Below are 22,875 nucleotides of genomic sequence, written 5' to 3' on the forward strand. Positions count from 1 at the left end.
GGGGAGGGCTATGGCTCAGTGGAAGAGTCTCTGCTTTGTATGCAGAAGGTCCCAGGCTCAATCTTTGGCATCTCCAGTCAAGGATTAAGCTTCAGGTGATGTGAAAGACCTCACCCTGAGACCTTGGAGAGCTGCTGCCAGTCTGAGCAGGCAGTACTGATCTTGATGGACCAATGGTGTGATTCAGTATAAGGCAGCATCATGTGATCACAAGGGAGGAAACTTCTCCTTTCGCCCCAGTTAAGGAATGTTTTTTCTCGCAGATGAGGCTGATGACGACGACGACCCTGAATACAACTTCCTGGAGGACCTGGATGAGCCAGACACGGAGGATTTCCGCAACGACCGGGCTGTGAGGATCACAAGTAGGTTTCCCAGCTGCTGCTTGTTGAGCCCATTTTGTTCCTCATTCTCCCCTCCCCAAAACCCTTAAAACTTTAAGGCATCCAATAACAACAGAATAATAACTCATCCCTCGATCTAATAATAATTGGGTTTGGACTCCTGTGAGGATAATGAAAGTTGCCCAGTGTGGGGTGAACCAAACACCAGGTAGGGATTGTTATGTTCCTGGAGGAATCCCCTGGTAGGAAGAGAAATGTCTCTGTTAATTAACTGGAAGGAAAAACCTGACCTGATGAGGACTGAGCCTGCCCCAGGAGGCAGGGAATGTTGAGAGCAGCAGAGAGCTGGTAGGGAGGAAAACAAAAACCCAGAGGGAGGTGGAGAAATTAACCTACTGAAAACCTTCCAAGAGCTTAGAGAATCCTGGTGGGGGATTTCCAAAGCGCGCCCCCCCCCCATCTCCTCTTGGGCAATTTAGCTCGGTAAATAAAAAAGCAAAGCTGAAAAATCTAATTGAAGGAGCAGTGGCGGGCAAACTGAGATACCACCGAAAGCCTGGGTAAACTCTGTGGGAATGAGGGGTGCCAGCCTCCAGGTGGGACCTGGGGTTCCGCTGGAATTACAGCTGATCTCCAGACTAAAGAGATCAGTTCCTCTGGAGAAAATGGATGCTTTGGAGGTCCGTGGGTTCTGTGGCACTGTTTCCCTGTCCTACCCAGGCTCCATTCCCTACCTCTGTCTGTGGTCCCTAATGTGTACAATCCTAAGCAGGTCTGCTCAAAAGCAAGAGTCCAGTAGCACATCAAAGACTAACAACATTTCTGGCAGGATATGAGCTTTCGTGAGTCACAGCTCACTTCTTCAGATCTTCAGTATCTGAAGAAGTGAGCTGTGTGACTCACGAAAACTCATGCCCTGCCAGAAATTTTGTTAGGTCTTTGAGGTGTTGCTGGACCCTCGCTCTCTTCTACTTCTATGGGCAGACTAACCCGGCTACCCACCGTGATCTGTATTCAGTTCTATTTGTCCAAGGAAAACGTTCTTAGGGTTAAGGCCCGTGTGCGTGTTTTTCCTCCTCTGCCTTCCAAGTGGTATGGCTTTTATGCATGAGTGATGTTCGATGCTGTGGTCTTCTGCTTCCAACAAGTTGAGCACTCCTGTTGAGAGTCGTGCCTCTTTTGTATCTTTCAGAGAAGGAGGTGAATGAGCTGATGGAGGAGCTGTTTGAGACGGTAAGGACTCTAAGCCAGCCTGCAAAAGTAACTCCACAGAGGCTGTCTGTGTGTGTGTAAGTGCCATCAAGTTGTTTCCGACTCATGGCGACCCTATGAATCACTGTCCTCCAAAACGTCCTGTTGTTAACTAACCCTGGAAATATTTTCATTAATTTATGCATGTGTGTTGCATGCTGTCAAGTTGCTTCTGACCTATGACGACCCTATGAATGAATGTCCCTCCAGACGGTCCTGTTGTTAACAGCGTGGCTCAGGTCTTGCAGACTGAGGGCCGTGGTTTCCTTTTTAGAGTCAACCCACCTCACGTTGCGTCTTCCCCTTTTCCTGCTTCCTTCGGCTTTTCCTAGCATTGTTGTCTTTTCCAGTGACTCTTGTCTTCTCATAATGTGACCAAAGTATGACAGCCTCAGTTCATTAACCTATGCAGAGCTATATTTGAGGCCTAAAGGGAGAGAGAGAGAAAGCTTGGCTGGCTGGTCACCTGCAGGCAAGTTTCTGCTCTCCACAGGTGACCAGACTAAGGGTTATTGATAAGCCTGTGCCTGCTCTTGACTAGGGCCATGTGTATTCTGAAATGAAACAGAACATTTTGCAATGCTGAAATCTAACATTCTGCTGATGGTATAAGTTAAGAAAATATTTGAGTGATTCCTCTTTGTGTAATTCCACAGTTTTTTTCAGTATTGTGTAATTCTGCTTCCAGCTGCTGGAAATTTTGTCTAGCAAATACTGTGGCTAATGACATTTGTTTAGGATTTTCCCGGGGCGTGGGGCAGGGCGAGGTTCAGTGTCCTGTATAGCCTTTTATTCCCCCCTTTCCCCGCCACCCTATACCATCCCTATTTCTCTCTGTACAAAATGCTTGAGGGGAGCAATTCACAATGCCACATTCAAATATAAATCCATAAAATATCAGATATCTAAAACAGCAGTGCTGCAGTCCCAAGTTCTGCTCACAACCTAAGTTCGATCCCGACAGAAGTCGGTTTCAGGTAGGCGGCTCAAAGTTGACTCAGCCTTCCACCCTTCTGGGGTCAGTAAAATGAGTACCTGGCTTGCTGGGGGTAAAGGGAAGATGACTGGGGAAGGCAATGGCAAACCTCCCTGTAAACACAGTCTGCCTAGTAAACGTCGGGCTGTGACGTCACCCCCATGTGACCCGGTGCTTGCATGGGGGACCACCTTTACCTTTAAACCAACCTATATACAAAAATCCTGTATTAAAGATGGTCAGATATGTTTTAAGGCAGCCAGCATATGCCAAAATAGAATAATAGAATCATAGAGTTGGAAGGGACCACCAGGGTCATCTAGTCCAACCTCCTGCACAATGCAGGAAATTCACAACTGGTGCCAGAAGGGGCTCTGTAGGGAAGGGAAGCCAAAGTCATGGCAGCATAACTGAGACGCGTCTTGCACGCTGTACAGATTTATATACGTGAGATTTCACGCAGTCTGCTCAAAGGTGCTAAAAACCCTGTCAATTGATCCTGGAGTCTTGGTCAGGCAGGCTGAACTTTTTGTGGGTCCTTCTGATCTTTGGATTCGGAGCGTCTCTTGCTCCCGATCTACAGTTGAAATTCCTTCCACACACACACACACACACACACCGCCCCCGGGCTGTCTTGCTCACCTGGATGCCCTGTGTCTCCGCTCAGTTTCAGGATGAGATGGGCTTCTCCAATGTGGAGGACGAAGGGCTGGAGGATGAAGATAGTGCTGCCGAGGCCCGGCCAAATTTTAACACTCCCCAGGTGCTCAGGTAGGACTCCTTTCCCCCCCTTGTAGATCTAACTTTTATCTCTTGTCATTGTGAAGAGTCTTGTTTATTTTGCTAGCTTTCTGCTTTCGGAGAGCACTTTCTGCATCCTCTGGCCAGCCCCTGGAACCATCTCCTTTGCACAGGGACTCTTTAACCGATATGGCAACATGGAAAAGGGTAACCAGATTTGAATCCATGAGCATCTTCGAGACCAACAAGATTTTAGGGGGTATAAGCTTTCAGTAGTCAAAGCTCCCTTCATCAGATATGAGTTGGAATGGAGATTTCTGAGTCCTTATATTCCAGTCGGAAGGCGGGAGTGGTGTTGCAACGGAAGGAGTCAGGATGCAGAGGTACAATGCAAAATGTAATCAGCTCGATCAGAGCAGGAGAGAAATGCTTAGGGGCAGAAATGAGTGTGGAGAAGAAGAAGAGGAGGAGGTGGTGATGGCGGTTTTTATATGCCGACTTTTTTTACCTTTTAAGGAGAATCAAACCGGCTTACAATCTCCTTCCCTTCCCCTCCCCACAACAGACACCTTGTGAAGTAGGTGGGGCTGAGAGAGTTCGGAGAGAACCGTCACTAGCCCAAGGTCTCCCAGCAGGCTTCATTTGGAGGAGTGGGGAATCGAACCCTGTTCTCCAGATTAGAGTCCACTGCTCTTAGCTGCCACACCATGCTGGTAGGGTAGGAAGCTGGAAAATCTGCCTAATCTACCTTGCAGAGTGCTTGGGAGAACGTATTTATTTATTTTACTTCATTTGTACCTGGCTAATCTGGTGAACTGGATTTGTTTCCCCACTCCTCCACATGAAGCCAGCTGGGTGACCTTGGGCCAGTCACACTATCAGCCCTTCTTCATCTTCCTCTTCTTCCTCCTCCTCCTCCTCTTCCTCCTCCTCCTCTTTTCCTCCTCCTCCTAGTCAGCCACCCGCTCAATCTCTCCTCGCAAGTTGTTCTGGAACGGGAAAGGTTTGTAGGACAGGGACAGCACTTGGACCACTGTAATTTTCCCACCAGAGTTGCCATGGGCACGGGGCACGTCTCCTTGTTTACGGGGCAGATTGGCCGAAGGACTGGCCGACTTTGTTTGGGAAGGGAGGCAAAGGAACCGCTGAGCCTCGGCTGTCCTCTCGAGCTTGAGCAGTACTGGAGGGGACGGGCACGAGCGTCTCTACTCAGCTACAAGCCCGGTGCAGTAGCGCGCATGGCGTCGGCATCCCTTGCGTGGTGGGTTGGGGTGTGGGAGGGTGTGTGTGTATGCGAGAGAGGCATGCTCAAAGATGCACATGCCTACCTGGCCACCTCCGGGGTCTCCTGCATTTCTGAACTGAGTGGGGTGCCATAACGGATGAGAGTCGTGAGCTGTCAGGGTTGGAGCTTGCCTTAGCCACAGACCCTCAGGCCATAGGCAAGTCTTCTCAGTGGGGGTGGAGCGCATACTTAGCAGGCTGATCATTCCAGGCTCAGCTCCAGAAAGCAGGGAGGAAGGGAACTCGGCCACGAGGCAGTTTCATGTGGTCTGCTGCACCCCCTACCCAAACCCTGGCTGCTCTGAGAGGGGCATAACCCCCTAAAGCATCCTTAGCCATAAAACAGGACGCTTTCACAAATCCACTTTCAAGCCACTTTTAATACCAGGTTTTTCCATAGTCGCTATTTCAGATTATTGAATGCCATCTTGTTTTATTATTATGTGGAGTATAGAGTTTTAATGACGTTTTAAAGAATACTTTAATCGATGTTTTATGATCTTATTGTTGTAACCCGCTCTGAGCCCGGCTCGCTGGGAATGAGGGCGGGCTATAAATATAAGGAATAAAATACAATAATACAAAATAAAATAAATGCGCTTTAACAATCGTTTGCAAGTGGATTTGGCCGTTCCACCCGGTAAATCCCGGCTGCAAAGCGCCTCAGAAGTGGATCGAAGGTGCGTTACTCTGGACGTATGGAAGCACCCACAGTCTCCTTGGGCTGTGCACCCGGCTTTTTCTGGCAAGGCACAAGGACTGAAGCTGGGCTGCAACCATTGGAGAGCTAGCATGGTGTAGTGGTTAAGAGCGGCAGACTCTACTCTGGAGAACCGGATTTGATTCCCCACTCCTCCACATGAGTGGCGGAGGCTAATCTGGGGAACCAGGTTGGTTTCCCTGCTCCACATAAGTCATGGACTCTAATCTGGATAACTGGGTTCAATTCCCCACTCCACATGAGTGGCGGACTCTAATCTGGAGAACCCGGTTGGTTTACCTGCTCTTCTACACAAGTGGCAGACTCTAATCTGGAGAGCCGGGTTTGATTCCCCGCTCCTCCACACGAGCGATGGACTCTAATCTGGAGAGCCAGGTTTGATTCCCCAAACCCACCCCTCGGCCCTCCCGCAGGTTTGAAGAGCCCCTGGCTAACCTGCTGAGCGAGCAGCACCGGACCGTGAAGGAACAGCTGGAGCAGCTCCGCGTGAAGAAGTCGGCTAGCAAGCCGCCCCCGGAGGCGGAGGCCCTGAAGCCGCCCCACAGGAAGCCTCTCGTCCTGACCCTGGACGCTCGGCAGAGGAGGAAGCTCCAGCACCAGATGCAGCAGGTGAGCTCCCGGGAGCAGCGGCCGGCCGGGCGGGTCCCCTTGGCTTTGCGCTGCACGCCCATCTTTGGTTTCTCACACGCCGGCAGTGTCCCCTTCCTGTGAACTCCCCTCTGTGGGAGGGGCTTGGTGAAAGAGCCTCTGCTTAGCGTGCCCAAGGTCCTGGGTTCAATCCCCGGCATCTCCTGTTAAAAGGGACCAGGCGGCAGATGATGCGAAAGACCTTAGAACTCGGACAGCTGCTGCCAGTCTGAGTAGGCAAGGCTGACTTTGATCGATTCAGGATAAGGCAGCTTCGTCGGGGAGGGGCTGTGGCTCAGTGGTAGAGCCTCTGCTTGGCATTCACAAGGTCCTGGGTTCAATCCCCGGCATCTCCTGTTAAAAGGGACCAGGCAGTCGGTGATGTGAAAGACCTGAGAACTTGGACAGCTGCTGCCAGTCCGAGTAGGCAATACTTTTTTTTTAATAGAATTTTTATTGACTTTTTAAAATAAAGAAATTACGGGCGGGGGGGGGGGAATGTAGGCAATACTGACTTTGAGGGACCAAGGGTCTGATTCAGGATAAGGCAGCTTCTTCAGGGGCTGTGGCTGAGTGGTAGAGCCTCTGCTTGGCATGCGCAAGGTCCCACGTTCAGTTTTTTTGAAAGCTGTTGGTTTTCTTTTCTGAAACGCTGTAAATATAACGTCGTGCCTTGGGGACAGGGCAAGCTGGGGCCCTTTAAGTTAAACCCAGTCGAGGTTGTTCTGGGGTGGTGTATCTTGGGGTGCCTATCGATAATCTCCATTTCCCACGGGAGGAACAAATGGCTTTCCCATCTTCTGCCCGCAGCACGTGCAGCTCCTGACCCAAATCCACCTCCTCTGCAGTGCCAACCCTGGCCTTAGCTCTGAGGCCAGCACCACCCGGCTTTTTCTGGTAAGGCACGAGGACTGAAGCTAGACTGCAGCCATTGGAGAGCTAGCATGGTGTAGTGGTTAAAAGCAGCGGATTTTAATCTGGAGAACCGGGTTCGATTCCCGACTTCTCCACATGAGTGGCGGACTCTAATCTGGAGAACCGGGTGGGTTTCCTCACATGGAGCCTGCTGGGTTGACCTGGGCTAGTCACAGTTCTTTCTGAACTCTCTCAGAAAGAACTGTGCCTGTTGTTGGGAGGGGAAGGTGATTGTAAGCCGGTTTGATTCTTCCTTAAGTGGTAGAGAACGTCGGCATATAAAAACCACCTCTCCTTCTCTTCCTCCTCCTCCTTCTCCTTCTCCTCCTCCTCACTATGTTGAATTACGACTGTGAGTCTCTGTCTGCTGGCAATGGCTGACACTGCTTCCGTGACCCTGGCCGACGAGCCTCATGCTGGCCATGTGAGCAAGCATCACCCTCTGCCTCTCGCCCTTCTTTCTCCCGCAGGCCGAGCTGAACACTTTTGCCCAGAGTGCTGCGCTCTTCCACCATCCGCTCAGCCCCAAGCTCCAGAACTCCTTCCAGCCCTGCAACTTGAAGGAAGCTCTGCAGCTCATAGAAGACTTCCACACCCACGTCAAGGTGGAGTGGAGCCCTCGCAAAGTCGTCAAAAAGAAAGGTATGTAGAGGTGCCTGAACCATGTTGATCTAAGGTAGGGGTCCTCAGTGTGGTGCCAGTGGGGGCCATGACACCCATCCATGACTTTTTCTGGCACCCACCAAACCTTTTTTAGAAAGTGGAAAGGGCCGGGGGGGGGGGGCTTCTGCCCAGCAAGGCTTCTGATTGGTAATTGAAGATTTATTTGACTGTGCCAATTTTTAAAAACGTTGCTTTGGCAGCAGCTGCCACCACAGTGTGACTGAAGGTGTTCTGGGGCAACCGCTTTGTACCTGGCTTCGCCTCCTGCAGCAACCGTTTTGTGGCTGTGCCTTGAATAATAAGAAGGGGGGTTTTGTACCCTGCATTTCTCTACCTTGTAAGGAGTCTCAAAGCGGCTTACAATCCCCTTCCCTTCCCCTCCCCAGAACAGACACCCTGTGAGGTAGGTAGGGCTGAGAGAGTTTGGAGAGAACTGTGACCAGCAGGCTTCATGTGCAGGAGCGGGAATCAAAACGTGCTTCTCCAGATTAAAATCCGCCCCTTTTAACCACCACACCATCCTGGCTCCCACTGGTCTGTGTGAGAATTCCAAAGATGTCTGCAAGCTTTAAAAGGTTGGGGGACCCCGATCTAAGATGTTTTCAAAAATCTGATCATGCTCTGCCAGTGGGGGAGGGCCATGGCTTAGCGGGAGATCCTTTGCTTGGCATGCAGAAGGTCCCAGGTTCAATCCCCAGCATCTCCAGTTAAAGGAACTAGGCAGGTAGGTGATGTGAAAGATCTCAGCCAGGGACCCTGGAGAGCCAAGGGGAGGCGCTGTGGCTCAGTGGTAGAGCATCTACTTGGAATGCAGAAGGTCCCAGGTTCAATCCCCGGCATCTCCAGTTAAAGGGACTAGGCAAGTAGATGATGTGAAAGACCTCTGCCTGAGACCCTGGAGAGCTGTTCTCTTGACCTACTCGTCATCTCCCCCCCCCACATCCCCTGCAGCCCAACACTTTCAATGCCTGCCGAAGCAAGTTGCGTGGATTATGGCGACGAGACGAATCTTCATGTATCCGCAACTGCTGCCAGTTCGCGCCCTGAATGCCAAAAAGCCCCATGACAAGATCATCTTCACGAAAGGGGAGGACAAGTAAGTGCTTGTGCGTGGTGCCGAGCGGGTGGGAAGGCGAGCGTCCTACGCACTGTGACTTTTTTTGCGCGGGTGCGAGTGCCATCAGGAGACATGCGGGGAGCCAGTCCTTTTTTTCAGCGATTAAGGGATGGATCCTGACAGTCTGTCCTCCTACGCGAGCAGCTGACCTCGGGCACGGGGGGAAGGCACCGCTGTCAGTCGAACATGACATTTGTTGAAGAGGTAGATTCGAGTCCAGTAGCAAACAGAAAATGGATGACAAATATAATTTCAGAGGGCAGCTGTGTTGATCTGCAGTCGAAGAGCAAGATTCGAGTCCACCTTGGAGACCAGCACAATTTTGGGGGTTTGAGCTTTCAAGAATCAACACCTCCAAGGTGCTGCTGGCCTTAAAACTGGCTCTTCAAGTGCAGGATGCTGCTGCTGCAGTCATCTTGCTTGTGGGCTTCCTAGAGGCACCTAGTTGGCCACTGTGTGAACAGACTGCTGGAATCGATGGGCCTCGGTCTGACTCAGCATGGCTTTTCTTACGTACTTATGAGTGGACATATTAATGGAGGAGAGGGCTATCCATGGCTAGTAGTAAAATGGATACTAGTCATGATGCACACCTATTCTCTTGAGGCCTATTATATGAGGTGCTGCTGAACACAGGCAGGACAATGCTGCTGCAGTCGCCTTGTTTGTGGGCTTCCTAGAGGCGCCTGGGTGGCCACTGTGTGAACAGAGTGCTGGACTTGATGGGCCTTGATCGGATCAAGCATGGTCTTTCTTATGAAGAAGAGTTAGTTTTTATATGCCATCTTTCTCTACCACTTAAGGGAGAATCAAACCAGCTTACAATAACATTCCCTTCCCCCGCCCACAACAGACACCCTGTGAGGTAGGTGAGGCTGAGAGAGTGTGACTAGGCCAAGGTCACCCAGCTGGCTTTGTAAATAGGAGTGGGGAAACAAATCTAGTTCGCCAGATTAGCCTCCGCCGCTCATGTGGAGGAGTGAGGAATCAAACCTGGTTCTCCAGTTCAGAGTCCACCTCTCCAAACCACCACTCTTAACCACGACACCATGCTGTTTTAATAATGGGACTCCAAGAATGGCTGTGGGCTATGGGTGTGGGCTGTGGGCAGCAGGAAAAGAGGAAGACCCAACAAGAGATGGATTGACTCAGTAAAGGAAGCCACAACCTTCAATTTGCAAGATCTGAGCAAGGCTGTCAAAGATAGGACATTTTGGAGACCTTTCATTCATAGGGTCGCCATGAGTTGGAAGCGACTTGACGGCACTTAACACACACACATGGGTGTGAACCTGTAAAAGGCCAATTCCCTCATTCCAGGCAGGAGGGGACGTGTCAGCAGTAGGTGAGGGAAGGCTTTATTCTTTGGGGTTACCCCCTCTTCTGCTTCGTTTCCCCCCGCTTTTCCAGCTTGATAGCTTTGGGACTGAAGCATTTTGAGGGGACGGAGTTCCCAAAGTCCCTGATCAGCAAGTACCTCCTGACGACCAAGACTGCCCACCAGCTGACGGTACACATCAAGAATCTCACCATGAACCGGGCCTCAGACAACGCCATAAAAGTGAGTGAGCAGCGTGCACGTGGCCTCCGGTCGGCTTCCGGCATGACCTGCCCTTTGTCCCTTGTGTGGTGGCTTTTTCTCTCTCCCCCAAAATACCAGAGCTCTGAGGGCATCCAGTGAAGCTGATGGGCAGTCGATTGAGGACGGGCAAAAGGAAATAGTTCTTTGCCCAGCGAGCGATTAGAATGTGGAATTCGCTGCCAGAGGATGTGGTGACGGCCACAGGCATAGACAGCTTTAAAAGGGGATTAGGCAGATTTATGGAGGAGAGGTCTATCAGTGGCTACTAGTCATGGTGACTAAAGGGAACCTCCACATTCAGAGGCAGTCAACCTCTGAATACCAGTGCCAGAATGCAACATCAGGGGAATACCCCTAGTGACTCCTGCTCAGTGACCCATGGAGAGGCAGTGTGGTATAGTGGTTAAGAGCTGTGGTTTGGAGCGGTGGACTTTAATCTGGAGAATCGGGTTTGATTCCCCGCTCCTCCACATGAAGCCAGCTGGGTGACCTTGGGCAAGTCACAGCTCTCTTAGAGCTCTCTCAACCCTGCTTACCTCACAGGGTGCCTGTTGTGGGGAGGGGAAGGGAAGGCGAATCATAAGCCGGTTTGATTCTCCCTTAAATGGTTGAGAAAGTCGGTATATAAAAACCAACTCTTCTTTTTTTTCTTCTCTATGCCCAGAAGATGGCAACAAAAACCCTCCAGGATCCCTGGCCAATCTGGCCTGGAGGAAAATCGCTTCCTGACCCCCAACTGGCGATTGGCATTAACCCTGGTCATGTAAGAAAGGGCCACGGGAGCCAAAACCTTGCGCAGCCCTTCCTGTCCTCCCTCTCATGATCTGCCTAAGCTGCTGTATTTGCAGAGGGTGTAGCAAGCCTCTGAGCTGGCTGGGAGGAGGAAGGCTTGCACACGTGAGTGCAAATTGTCTTTCCTTGCTCTAGCTTCAACAAGCCCCCCCCCCCCCGAAGTGAATTGCCATAGATTAGACCTCCGGGCAGACCTTCCTCCTTAGGAGTCTCTCCCCACAGAGAGCGCCGGAATCTGTGTCAATATGGACGGCTGAGCCAGGGAGGGAGCAGCATGTGATGCGGGGCTGTGGGACCTTGCCGGTGACCACCTTCTCTCTTCCATCCTCAGTACTACAAGAAGACGAAGCAGCTGCCTGTCCTGTTTCAGCTTTGCGAGGAGATCCAGCCCAGCGACTGGAAGCCTCCCATCGAGAAAGAGGAGCATCTCCTGCCCTACTGGCTGAAGGTGCTTCCACATGAACACACATGAAGCTGCCTTATACTGAATCGGACCCTCGGTCCATCAAAGTCAGTATTGTCTACTCAGACCGGCAGCGGCTTTCCAAGGGGAGGTCTTTCATATCACCTACTTGCCTGGTCCCTTTAACCGGAGATGCCGGGGATTGAACCTGGGACCTTCTGCATGCCAAGCAGATTCTCTACCACTGAGCCACAGCCCCTCCCCATGGCTCTCCAGGGTCTCAGGCAGGGGTCTTTCACATCACCTACTTGCGTAGTCCCTTTAACTGGAGATGCCGGGGGTTGAACCTGGGACCTTCACCATGCCAAGCAGATGTTCTACCACTGAGCTATGGCCCTTCCCCAAAATTAGTTTGGTCTACTCAGACTGGCAGCGACTCTCCAGGGTCTCAGGCAGGGGTCTTTCACATCACCTATTTGCCTAGTCCCTTTAACTGGAGATGCGGGGGATTGAACCTGGGACCTTCTGCATGCCAAGCAGATGCTCTACCACTCAACCACGGCCCCTCCCTTCCTTCTCTTTTCATGCAGAACGACACACCCTGCCACCAGACTGCTGCTGCGTAGCTTTCGTTACGCATTGTGGCAGGCTCCGAACGAGTTTTTTGTTTGTTTGTTTGCTTGTTTTATCGCATTTCTGCCCCGCCCTCCCTAGCCCGAAGGTCGGGCTTAAAGTGGCTTACACGATCCAAAATACAATAAAACGTTTCAAATACGATTGTAAAATACAATTTAAAATAGCCCAAACCTATCTAATAAATAGGACAATTATGCCCCCTGATGGCTAAAATTTTAAAAAGCCATCTACAGCTGGGCAGATAAATCTGACCACCCCCAAGATGGTATAAACAAGAGTGTCGCTCAGCAGCTGGGGAGGGGAAAGGTTTAGGGAGGCTAGTATTTATAATGAGAACTGTCGCTGGCCTCAACCATAAGCCTGGCGGAATAGCTCCGTCTTAGAATCTTAGAATCATAGAGTTGGAAGGAACCTCCAGGATCATCTAGTCCACCCCCTGCACAATGCAAGAAATTCACAATGACCCCCCACATACCCCCAGTGACCCCCTACTCCATGCCCAGAAGATGGCCAAGATGCCCTCCCTCTCATGAACTGCCTAAGGTAACAGAATCAGCATTGCTGTCAGATGGTCATCTAGCCTCTGCTTAAAAACCTTGAGGGAAGGAGAGCTCACCACCTCCCGAGGAAGCCTGTTCCACTGAGGAACTGCTCTGGTGGTTATAAAATTCTTCCTAATGTCTAGATGGAAACTCTTTTGATTCTTGTAGGCCCTGCGGAATTCACGTTTACCCATTTGGAGACATGAAGCTGCCCTACACCGAGTCAGACCATTGGCCCAATGAGGGCTGTCTGGTCTACTCTGACTGGCAGCAGATCTCCAGGGTCTCAGGTGGAGGTCTTTCACATCACCTACACCACGCTCCTTTAAAGTGGAGGTGCCGGGGATCGAACCCAGGAACTTCTGCATGTAAAAGAGATGCTCTGCTACCGAGCCACAGCCCCTGCTCTGACTGCTGGAGGCTCTCCCGGGTTTCCAGCAGAGGTCTTTCACGTGGCCAACTACATGACCCTTTTTGAGGGCAGTGCCAGGGATTGAACCCGGGATCCCCAGCATGTCACGGAGATGCTGTACTGCTGAGTCACGGTCTCTCCACTGGCTGCCAGATTTAACCTTTAACTAATTAACATCCTGCCTATCCTGGTGGCTGAAGGCAGCTCACGGGTCAGTTAAAACAATACAATTTAAGACCAGTACCCTCCTCTCCCCCAAAGAGGCCCATGAAAACCCCTATTCAAAGCTCATCATGGCCTTAAAAAAAAGCTCATTCCTGACCCATGGTTTACACATCCCGACGTTTCCTAGGCAGACTTTGTTTTATGGGTTGGTTTGCCAGTGCCTTCCCTAGTCATCTTCCCTTTACCCCCAGCAAGCTGGGTACTCATTTTACCGACCACGGAAGGATGAAAGGCTGAGTCAACCTTGAGCCGGCGACCTGAAACCAACTTTCTTTGGGATTGAACTCAGGTTGTGAGCAGAGCTTGGACTGCAGTACTGCAGCTTTACCACTCTGCGCCACGGGGCTCATCATCATGGCCTTGGGGACCCACAATTTTTTTTTTTAACTGGCTACCAGAATCACAGTTTTCTTGGGTTGTCTTGAGAGCCAGCGTGGTGTAGTGATTAAGAGCGGTGGTTTGGAGCGGTGGAGTCTGATCTGGAGAACCGGGTTTGATTCCCCACTCCTCCACATGAGCAGTAAAGGCTAATCTGGTGAACTGGATTTGTTTCTCCACTCCTACACACGAAGCCAGCTGGGAGACCTTGGGCTATTCACAGCTCTCTTAGAGATCTGTCAGCCCCACCTACCTCACAAGGTGTCTGTTGGCAGAAGTGAAGGTGATTGGAAGCCGGTTTGATTCTTCCTTAAGTGGTAGAGAAAGTCGGCATAGAAAAACCAACTCTTCTTCCTTTTCCTCTTCCTCCTCCTCCTCTTCTTCTTTTACTACTACGACTATTTGGTTTATGCTTATCTCCCCCTTTCTTCCAACTAGGCCAGCTTGCCTTACATCCAAAAAGCACTGGAGCTGCGTGCTGAAGAAGCATCATCCAATTTCTGCAGCTCTGACCCCAAACTCGGCCCGGCAGGGAAAGAACCTGCAGGATGGACAAGCGAAGGGAAGTATCCGCTGCACGCGCCCAAGGGGTTAGAACTGATCCTGAGGTCGCTCCCCAGCCATTTCTACAAGAAGGCTTGGCCGCGGCAGCGGCCTACCACCACCAAGCCCTTCCCCGTCTGGACCGGCGGTGGCAGCAGCAACCACCTCAAAGTGTCCACAAAGCAGCCCCAGCCGGAAGTTGCGGCCCGCTTCCCCTGCTGGATCCAGCCCGCGCCGGCGGTCCAGCACCTGCCCAGTATCCAGCCCGTGAGGCTGCAGCCGGCTGTGGCGAACGGGGGCGGCTTTGAGCTCCAGGGTGTCCTCTCAGCTCACCATTCTGGCGCCCGGCCCTGCTTGGCCGCCGCCGCCGTACCCCAGAGCTTGCTCTCCTCCATACCTGTGGCCTTTCAGCCCAAGATGATGCTCCCGGTATTGCCCGTGTCCAAAATCTGGAAGCCCAGCTCCCCAAAGAGGTACCAGAAGAAGAAGGGCCCCAAGCCCCCTCAGCTGCTCCCCTCTGCCCCCGTCGTCTTCACCCTTTCCGCCGGCACCGTGAAAACAGTCAGCCTCGCCAACGGCTGCAGCGTGCTGCAGCCCTTGGCCGCCGCCGCGGGCGGGGCTGCGCAGCCCATTCCCATCACCACCCTGTTGGTGAACCCCACCCCTTTCCCCTGCCCCCTGGGCCGGCCGCTTGTGACTTCCCCGCCCCCTTCCTTGGTGGTCCCCGCCAACGCCGCCAGCTTTCCTGCCTCCGTGTCTGCCAAAGGAGCTGAATTTGTAACCCCGGCTGCCGCAGGCGGCGAAAGCAGGCGCCCCGTTCCGGAACCGAAAACAGAGCCGCGGGAGCCCCCCTTGTGCACAGCGACACCCGCCGAGGAGGAGCATGGCCCTCAGACTTCTGAGGGCGGGGGCCAAACGGCAGCTTCTGTCCAGACCTGTGTGGAAATGGCGGAAGAGAAAGCTGCCGAGCAGCCCTCCGAGGGCCCCTTCTCCCCGTTAGCAGAATTAGCAGAGAGGATGAAGACAGAGTCTGAAGAGTTCTGCAGGGCCCTGCCGGAAGTGGCTCCGGTCCTAGTGGAGACGAGCTTGGTAGGAGCCCCAGTCGGAGAGGAGCTGGTGCTGGGTCTCGGGCTGGAGCTGGACGTGGAGCCCAACCCTGAAGGCACGAGCGAGCAGAAGGAAACGAAGGACGAGTGGAGCGCCCCTGAGGCCGGGGGGCAGTGCCCAGGAGGCACAGCTGCTGGGGCAGAAGGGGGCTCCCCCAAGAACGTCTCCGACTCGCCACCTGCTGAGGCAGGGTCCGGCAGCCCCTCCACGAAGCCGGAGGATTCGTCCAGTGCGGGTGGCTGTGCTGCGGGGGTGCTGGCGGGCCCGGAGGCGACGGGCGAGAAGGACGGTCCGGAGGAAGACGAGGAGGAGGACTTTGATGACTTCACTCAAGACGAGGAAGACGAGGAGATGTCGTCGGCGTCGGAGGAATCGGTGCTGTCCGTGCCGGAGCTTCAGGTAAAGCCTTTTGGTCCGAGGGTAGAATTTCATGTGCGGGAGCTAGTAGAGGGCAAGGGGGTACCCTTTCCTCGCAGACGCCAGGGTCCAGGGAGAAGCAACATTGAGGCTGCTTCTCAGATGCCAGTGGGGTGACGGTTCTGTATTCTTTTCAAGGGGATGCTGGGGAAGTGCAGAATCCCTTGTGTAGTTTAGAATTCGTGATAAAAACAAAAATTAAAGCCGATTCCTATCCGAAGCCTTTATTGGCATAAAAAAATAAGGCGTGCGAAAAGCAAATACCTATACGAGGTGCATCAGATCGCCGTTGTTTTTACAGTAAAATCAATTTAAGTGAATTATTTAGTTTTGCAGTTCTAAGCCAGCCTTATTTGATACACAAGCGCTCATGTTCTTGGATTGCAAACTGTAGAAACCTTGCCACCAATTCGATTTTGATTGGGTCCTGAGTGGTCATAAGGAGAGACACCTTAATTTTGGCGGATAACCATTCCCTGTCTACAAATAACGGGTCTGTAAATTGAGAGCGACCCCTAGCATAAAAGGAACATGAGGAACTGATTCTAGTTCACCCTCCCCACATGGACAGGCCCTATCCGTATATGAGACCTTATTAAATCTTCCATAGAGCAAGGCAGAAGGAAGGGAAAATTCATCATCATCATCATCATAGACCTTTAATGGCATAACAATTATTACAAAAAGATGGGATCATAAAACTTAATAACAATAATTTAAAACTAGATACAGAAAAAAGAGAAAACAAAACAACAAGGTGATCAATATGATCAAAGATCAGGACTTCCACGTTTTTGCACTCTCAGCACATCCGCTAAAAAATTGGCAACATCCTCAGTAATCTCTGGAATTGAATCATTCAATAAAAATTGACATTTTATTTTATTTGACAAGTGACATTTTGAATATAGCCAGGATTTTAACATTTTGAATATAGCCAGGATTTTAACCATTTCCCACGGGACGTTTCATATAAAGAATAATCAAACATTATATGTTCAATTGTATCCAGGGAGTTGGAACCACAAGGACAAACCGTTCCTGTTTTGGAATTTGATGGTACCTTCCATGAAGCATCCTTGATGGAAAAGCATTAACTCTAGCAAGAGAGAATACTCTGCGAAGGCTAGGGATATCCAGATTATAAAATTAATGGGGCGGAAGGGAAAATTAAAGCCTTGATTCTAAGCGTAACGAAGAAAGTTGTGTCACGCTCTCCTGTGGCCGAAGGACAAAATGTCAGGAGAGCGACTGGTCTCATTATTGGCCCCCCATTTCTAAACAATCGGGACGTTCCAAACATAGGCTGCTCTTTCAAACCACTGCGGAGGACGGGAGTAAAGCAAAAACAGAAAAGAGAGCATCGGAGAGGTGTCTGTGTCTACAGTGTATGGGAATAGTCATGGCCCTAACACTGTAGATCAGGGGTGTCAACATGAGGGCCAGATCCAGCCCCTTGAGAGCTCTTATCCAGCCCATGAGCCAGTCAAGGCAGCCACCCACCCCCAGTCCCGATCTGGGCTGGCAAGGCATGGCTCGGCCCGACCGAGTGACATTTATGTCATATCTGGCCCTCGTAACGATCGAGTTCAACACCCCTGCTGTAGATCGCTTTATGTAGCTACAGAAAAGCATTTTGGAGGTGTGAAGTACAGCTATAAAATATTTTAGAACACTGCTTTAACTAACAGGAATCTCGACCATTGATCTGAGGGGAAGTATGTTGTATGAAGTTGTCCTCCCAATTTTTCAGTTTTTTTCCCCACTGGAAAAATGAAATTCCCCCTCTCCCCACGTTTCTGCGTCTTCTTCTGGCCTATCTAGGCCACCTTAGCTTGAGAACAGTGTGGCGTAGTTTCTGCCTGGCAGTTCCAAGATTTCTATGGGGCGCGCAAGCCCATGTGAGTTTCTACCCCTCCAAAAACCACCCCTTTCCCGTGGATTATGGGGCAGCTCGGACAGCGGGTTGACCCTGCAGGATGCTTGGGAGGAAGTGAAGGGTTTGCATCTGGTAACTGCACCATGAGGAGCGGTTAAAACGCTTAGGGCTCTTTAGCTTGGAGAGAAGGCAGTTAAGGGGGGACATAACAGAGGTCTATAAAATTATGTATGGTAGGGAGAGAGTGGACAAGGAGAAGCTTTTCTCCCTCTCATACTAGAACGCGGGGGTCATCTGCTGAAGCTGGAGGATGAGAGATTCAAAATAGATAAAAGGAAGTATTTCTTCACACGGTGCTTAGTTAAATTGTGGCACTCCCTGCCCCAGGATGTGGTGATGGCTGCTAACTTGAAAGGCTTTAAGTGGGGAGAGGACATGTTCATGGAGGAGAGAGCTATCCATGGCTACTGGTCAAAATGGGTGCTAGTCAGGATCCATACCTATTCTCTCCAGGATCAGAGGAGCATGCCTATTATTTTGACTGCTGCTGCAGTCATCTTGTTTGTGAGCTTTCTAGAGGCCCCTGGTTGGCCACTGTGTGGACAGGCTGCTGGATTTGATGGGCCTTGGTCTGATCCAGCAGGGCCTTTCTTATGTTCTTATGGTATTGTTTGTGTTGGGGGTAGAGGGTGGGGGAGCAGCTGTCAGAGAGCTTAAAGGTGTTTGGCGGTGGTGGTCTCGTCCTGAAGGAAACTATGGAGAAGCTGACGTGGTTGGCCTCTGAGAGGCGCCTGAGCCAAGAGGGAGACTCAGAGGAGGAGAATTCGCAGGAGGAGAACTCCGAGCCAGAGGAAGAAGAGGAAGAGGAGGAAGAAGGGGAGAACCTGGAAAGCATGCAAAAGGAGGATGGAACGACGGACGAGGTGGCGGGGCCTGGAGACGGGCCGGCGTTGTCTCTCGCCCTGACCTGTGCTGCCCCCAAGGTGGAGCCCAGCGGGACCCCATCAGGTGGGTTTTCATGGTGTGTGTGTCTGGAGGGGTAGTAGGCCTGAGCTGCATGCAGTGGAGAGCGGAGCACACTTTTTTGCCATCAAATTGTGGCTGATTTATGGCAATCTCATAGGGTTTTCAAGACAAGAGGTGTTCAGAGGTGGTTTGCCATTGCCTGCCTCTACGTAGCAACCCTGGACTTCTTTGGTGGTCTCCCATCCAAAAACTAACATGGGCTGATCCGACTTTGCTTCTGAGGTCAAAGAATCACAGCGTTTGAAGGGGCCACAAGCCATCTAGTCCAACCCCCTGCTCAGAACAGGATCAGCCTAGAGCATCCCTGACAAGTGCTTGTCCAGCACCACCTCCCTGGGAAGCTTATTCAACTGCTGAACTACTCTTAGTGTAAAAAAAAAATTGCTTCCTGCTGTCCAGCTGGTACCTTTCTGCCCATCATTTAAACTCGTTATTGCGAGTCCTCTCCTCTGCTGCCAACAGGAACAGCTCCCTGCCCACCTCTGAGTGACAGCCCTTCAGATACTTTGTCCTGGGTCGCCCTCCCGCCTGGGCTCCCGGGCCGTCCAGACCACCCCAGCCCTCAGTAGCAGCCCCCGAGGAAAGAGAAAAGGGCCCTTGAACCCCCACTCACCGGGGGAAAAGTCAGAAGAAGTGGCGAGCGAGCCAGAAGCCCCTACGACCGCCAAAGGGTCCGCTTGTCAGCTGGGGAGCGGGGGGAACGGCCCGGGCAAACCACGCCCGGCAAATGGGGCGCCGCCCCAGCCGCAACGCCGTGAGGTCCCCAGGCCGGCCAGCAAACCGGGAGCCCGGGGCGATGCCAGAAAGCCCCTCCCGTCAGCTGTTAGGCAGAAGGGGAAATGCGGCAGGGGAGGGAGGTCCCCAAGCAGCAAACGAGCCCGCTTGGCTCCAGCCCCAGCTGCCACGGAGAAACCATTGGCGAGACGGGGGAGGGAGCAGGCGCAGTGAAGGGACGCCTGAGGAAAAGACCCACCCAGGGCAAGACCAGCTCAGGGCGGGCGGAAGAGCCAGGGAAGGGCAGAGACGAGGCCCCCGCCCTCTGAGAGAACTCTCCTGGCAGGGAGAGGAAGAGGGAAGGGGGAGGGGATATTTGTAGCCTCAGGTGGAGGCAAACGGGGGTGGAGCCCAGGGGGCGGAAGTATAAAGCAGCATGGGTGGAGGCTGATGAGGATGGCTGGTGTATTACGCTCAATACTCCCAGAGAGCTATCAAGCTGGCCAGCTCAGGGGAGGAAGGTTCATCCTCCTCCTCTGAGTGGTCTGAGGCCGAGGAAACCCTACCTGCAAGGGGGTTGGCTTGGACAGGCGGTGCCCCGACAGGGGAGGTCCCACTCGAAGGTGCAGCGGCACCAGCGGGGACACGATACACTTCAAGAGAGCAATCCTGTTCCCTCCAACCTCCTCTTCTCCAGACTGAACATCCCCAAGTCCCTCAGCCTTTCCTCGTAGGGTGTGGTCGGGCGAGCCTGAGCCATCCAGATCTGGGGCACACAATATTTGGCCTTAATAGACAATACACACTCTCTTTAACCTACCTACCTGGTGTAGCGCACCTGTTTCACCCTTTTTGTTGAGGTCACTACAACCAGGACTGTACCATCTCAGCTGAAACCAAACAAATCACAAGAATCTGTTACTCCTAAAGAGGAGAAGACTGAGAGGGGATATGATAACCATCTTCAAATACTTGAAGGGCTGTCATATAGAGGATGGTGCCGAGTTGTTTTCTGTTGCCCCAGAAGTTTGGACCAGAACTAACAGGTTAAAATTAAATCAAAAGAGTTTTTGGCTAAACAATCGGAAGAACTTCCTGACAGAGCAGTTCCTCAGTCGCACAGGCTTCCTCGGGAGGTGGTAAGCTCTCCTTCCCTGGAGGTTTTTAAGCAGAGGCTAGATGGCCATCTGTCAGCAATGCTGATTCTATGACCTTAGGCTGATCATGAAAGGGAGGGCATCTTGGTCATCTTCTGGGCATGGAGTAGGGGTCATTGGGGAGAGCTCACCTCCTCCTGAGGAAGCCTGTTCCACTGAGGAACCACTCTGTTAGAAAATTCTTCCTAATGTCTAGACAGAAATTCCTTTGATTTAATTTCAACCCGTTGGTTCTGGCCCGACCTTCTGGGGCAACAGAAAACAACTAATGTCTAAAAGAAGTAAAGGCACACACGCACCACGGACTGTGTCCCAGAGGGGGGGTTATTCCACAGAGGGCTGTGCACACGGACAATGGGTTTGCTGGCTGCCTTTCCCATCTTCTATGATTCTGTGGTTGTGCCGTTGCAGGGGAGTGCGCCAAAGCCCCTGGGAAAAGCCGGGGCTCCCACAGAGCCCGGGCCAAGAGGGGCAGGGGCCGGGCCAGCAAAGACACCTCCAAACTGCTGCTGCTGTACGACGAAGACATCCTGGAGAGGGATCCGCTGCGGGAGCAGAAGGACTTGGCTTTTGCCCAGGCGTACCTGAGCAGGGTAAGGAGCCGCCGAGTCAGGACCCTTTGAAAGAAAACGAGGATCCCTGCGTGCTCCAGAGCCAGAAGGATAAATGGGATCTTTGTGACACTGGGACAGGGCGACTCGTTCCGGCTCCTCGCCCCACTTCCTAGTGGGGCCTGGCGATTTCCCCAAACTTCCCTCTCGCATCTCCAGGTATTTCCCACCCCGGAGTTGGCAACCCCAATCGCTGAGGGCAGTGGCCCTTCAAACTTTCCAGGCCCAGAATCCTGCCTAAGGAGTTTGTGAGTGGGTTAGTTCTTCCCAGGCCCGGTCTCTGAGGCCCAGGGCCACGATCCGTGTCTGTGCCCAGATGCCGACGATCATTGTACGCTGGACCCATACATGCCCAGTCCTGACCACAGTCGCTTTTTCAGTCCCGTGGCTCCCTTGCTTCAGCGGCCGAATTGGGAGCTCGTTTTCCGACACGGTTCATTCCTCCTTTTTGCAGGTTCGCGAGGCCTTGCGGCACATCCCGGGCAAGTATGAGGAGTTCCTGCGCATCATTTACGAGTTCGAGAGCAACGCCCACAAGCAGACAGCCGTGGACCTCTACGCCCGCCTGCGCAGCCTCCTGCGGGAGTGGCCGCAGCTGCTCACTGACTTCGCCGCCTTCCTCTTACCCGAGCAAGCCCTGGAGTGCGGGCTGGTATGCAGGGGCCAGGGGTGAGAGGGGTTGTTCCAGAAGGAGCCACTTTGGGAGTGGGCAGCCTGGCTCGGCATCTCCAGGGTTCCGATGTAGCACCATAATTGGGGCGGTGTATGGCCGTGTGTGCAGTTGCCCTGGGACCGTTTCAGAGGGTAGCCGTATTGGTCTGCAACAGAACAGAGATTTGAGGTAGGGCATAGGATGCAGCTCCCGAAGTCATATTTTCTCTGGACCCTGATGGCTCTGTGCACGCACGCACATGCATTGTTTCAGATTTCAGAAAAATGGATTTTCAGACCTTACAGGTTACTTCTTGAGGCTTTGAATCAGTGGTACATCAAGAAGAAGAAGAGTTGGTTTTTATATGCCCACTTTACCACTTATGGAAGAATCAGACTGGCTTACAATCACCTTCCCTTCCCCTCCCCACAACAGACACCCTGTGAGGTAGGTGGGGCTGAGAGAGTGTGGCTAGCCCAAGGCCACCTGGCTTCGTGTGGAGGAGTGGGGAAACCAACCCAGTTCACCATTAGCCTCCGCCGCTCATGTGGAGGAGTGGGGGAATCAAACCCAGTTCTCCAGAGCAGAGTCCACTGCTCCAAACCACCGCACTTAACCACTACGCCATGCTGGCTCACTGATTTACGTGTGTCCCTGGTTTCATTTGTAAAACAAACACAAGTGGAAAGGCTCTTACAAACAGATGTACACATGTACAGGCAGGATTATACACATGTTCACAGTAACATGTAACCGGCTTCGCTCCAGCAGGCAGGGCCATGCAGATAGCAGCCTTTGCGCCTGGCCTGCTGGTCCGGTCTGCCTGGCAGCAACATTAAGAGTGCCTTCTCTGTTTTTGTTGTTTTGCTTGTTTTGGAGAAGGCCATAATCTTTTGACCCCTCGCTTTTCCTGATTGGGATGGAAAGGGAGCCAACCGGGGTGGGAAGAATCCTGCCCGTGGGGCAGCTGAAAAGGGAGAAACGGTTCCACCCCACAGTCCTGTTTTGGGTAGGGGGAAAGGCCTGGGCTGGGGGGAAGGTGAGAGCCCTTCTGTACACCCTCCTCTCCATCGCAGTGCCCTGCTCAGACAGGCTTTCCTTTATTTTAAGCAATCCTTGAATTTTCTGGGTGGCTGTGGGGCAAGAGAAACTAGTCTGAC

At 52.3% G+C, this 22,875-nt stretch overlaps 1 protein-coding gene across 1 annotated transcript in view; it reads left to right on the top strand.

Moving 5' to 3' along the window:
• The window catches only part of LOC130481050 (GON-4-like protein), a 52,218-nt gene that overhangs the window by 17,577 nt on the left and 11,766 nt on the right, over positions 1-22,875 (top strand). The window contains exons 11-23 of the mRNA XM_056853707.1: positions 264-365; positions 1,537-1,577; positions 3,239-3,342; positions 5,731-5,926; positions 6,755-6,841; positions 7,330-7,501; positions 8,474-8,618; positions 10,050-10,200; positions 11,345-11,461; positions 14,048-15,658; positions 18,305-18,563; positions 20,864-21,045; positions 21,518-21,715. Coding sequence (XP_056709685.1) covers positions 264-365; positions 1,537-1,577; positions 3,239-3,342; positions 5,731-5,926; positions 6,755-6,841; positions 7,330-7,501; positions 8,474-8,618; positions 10,050-10,200; positions 11,345-11,461; positions 14,048-15,658; positions 18,305-18,563; positions 20,864-21,045; positions 21,518-21,715 — 3,365 coding nt within the window. The remainder of the gene's footprint in view (positions 1-263; positions 366-1,536; positions 1,578-3,238; positions 3,343-5,730; positions 5,927-6,754; positions 6,842-7,329; positions 7,502-8,473; positions 8,619-10,049; positions 10,201-11,344; positions 11,462-14,047; positions 15,659-18,304; positions 18,564-20,863; positions 21,046-21,517; positions 21,716-22,875) is intronic.

Source organism: Euleptes europaea, chromosome 7 (genome assembly GCF_029931775.1).
Source record: "Euleptes europaea isolate rEulEur1 chromosome 7, rEulEur1.hap1, whole genome shotgun sequence".
Classification (NCBI taxonomy): domain Eukaryota; kingdom Metazoa; phylum Chordata; class Lepidosauria; order Squamata; family Sphaerodactylidae; genus Euleptes; species Euleptes europaea.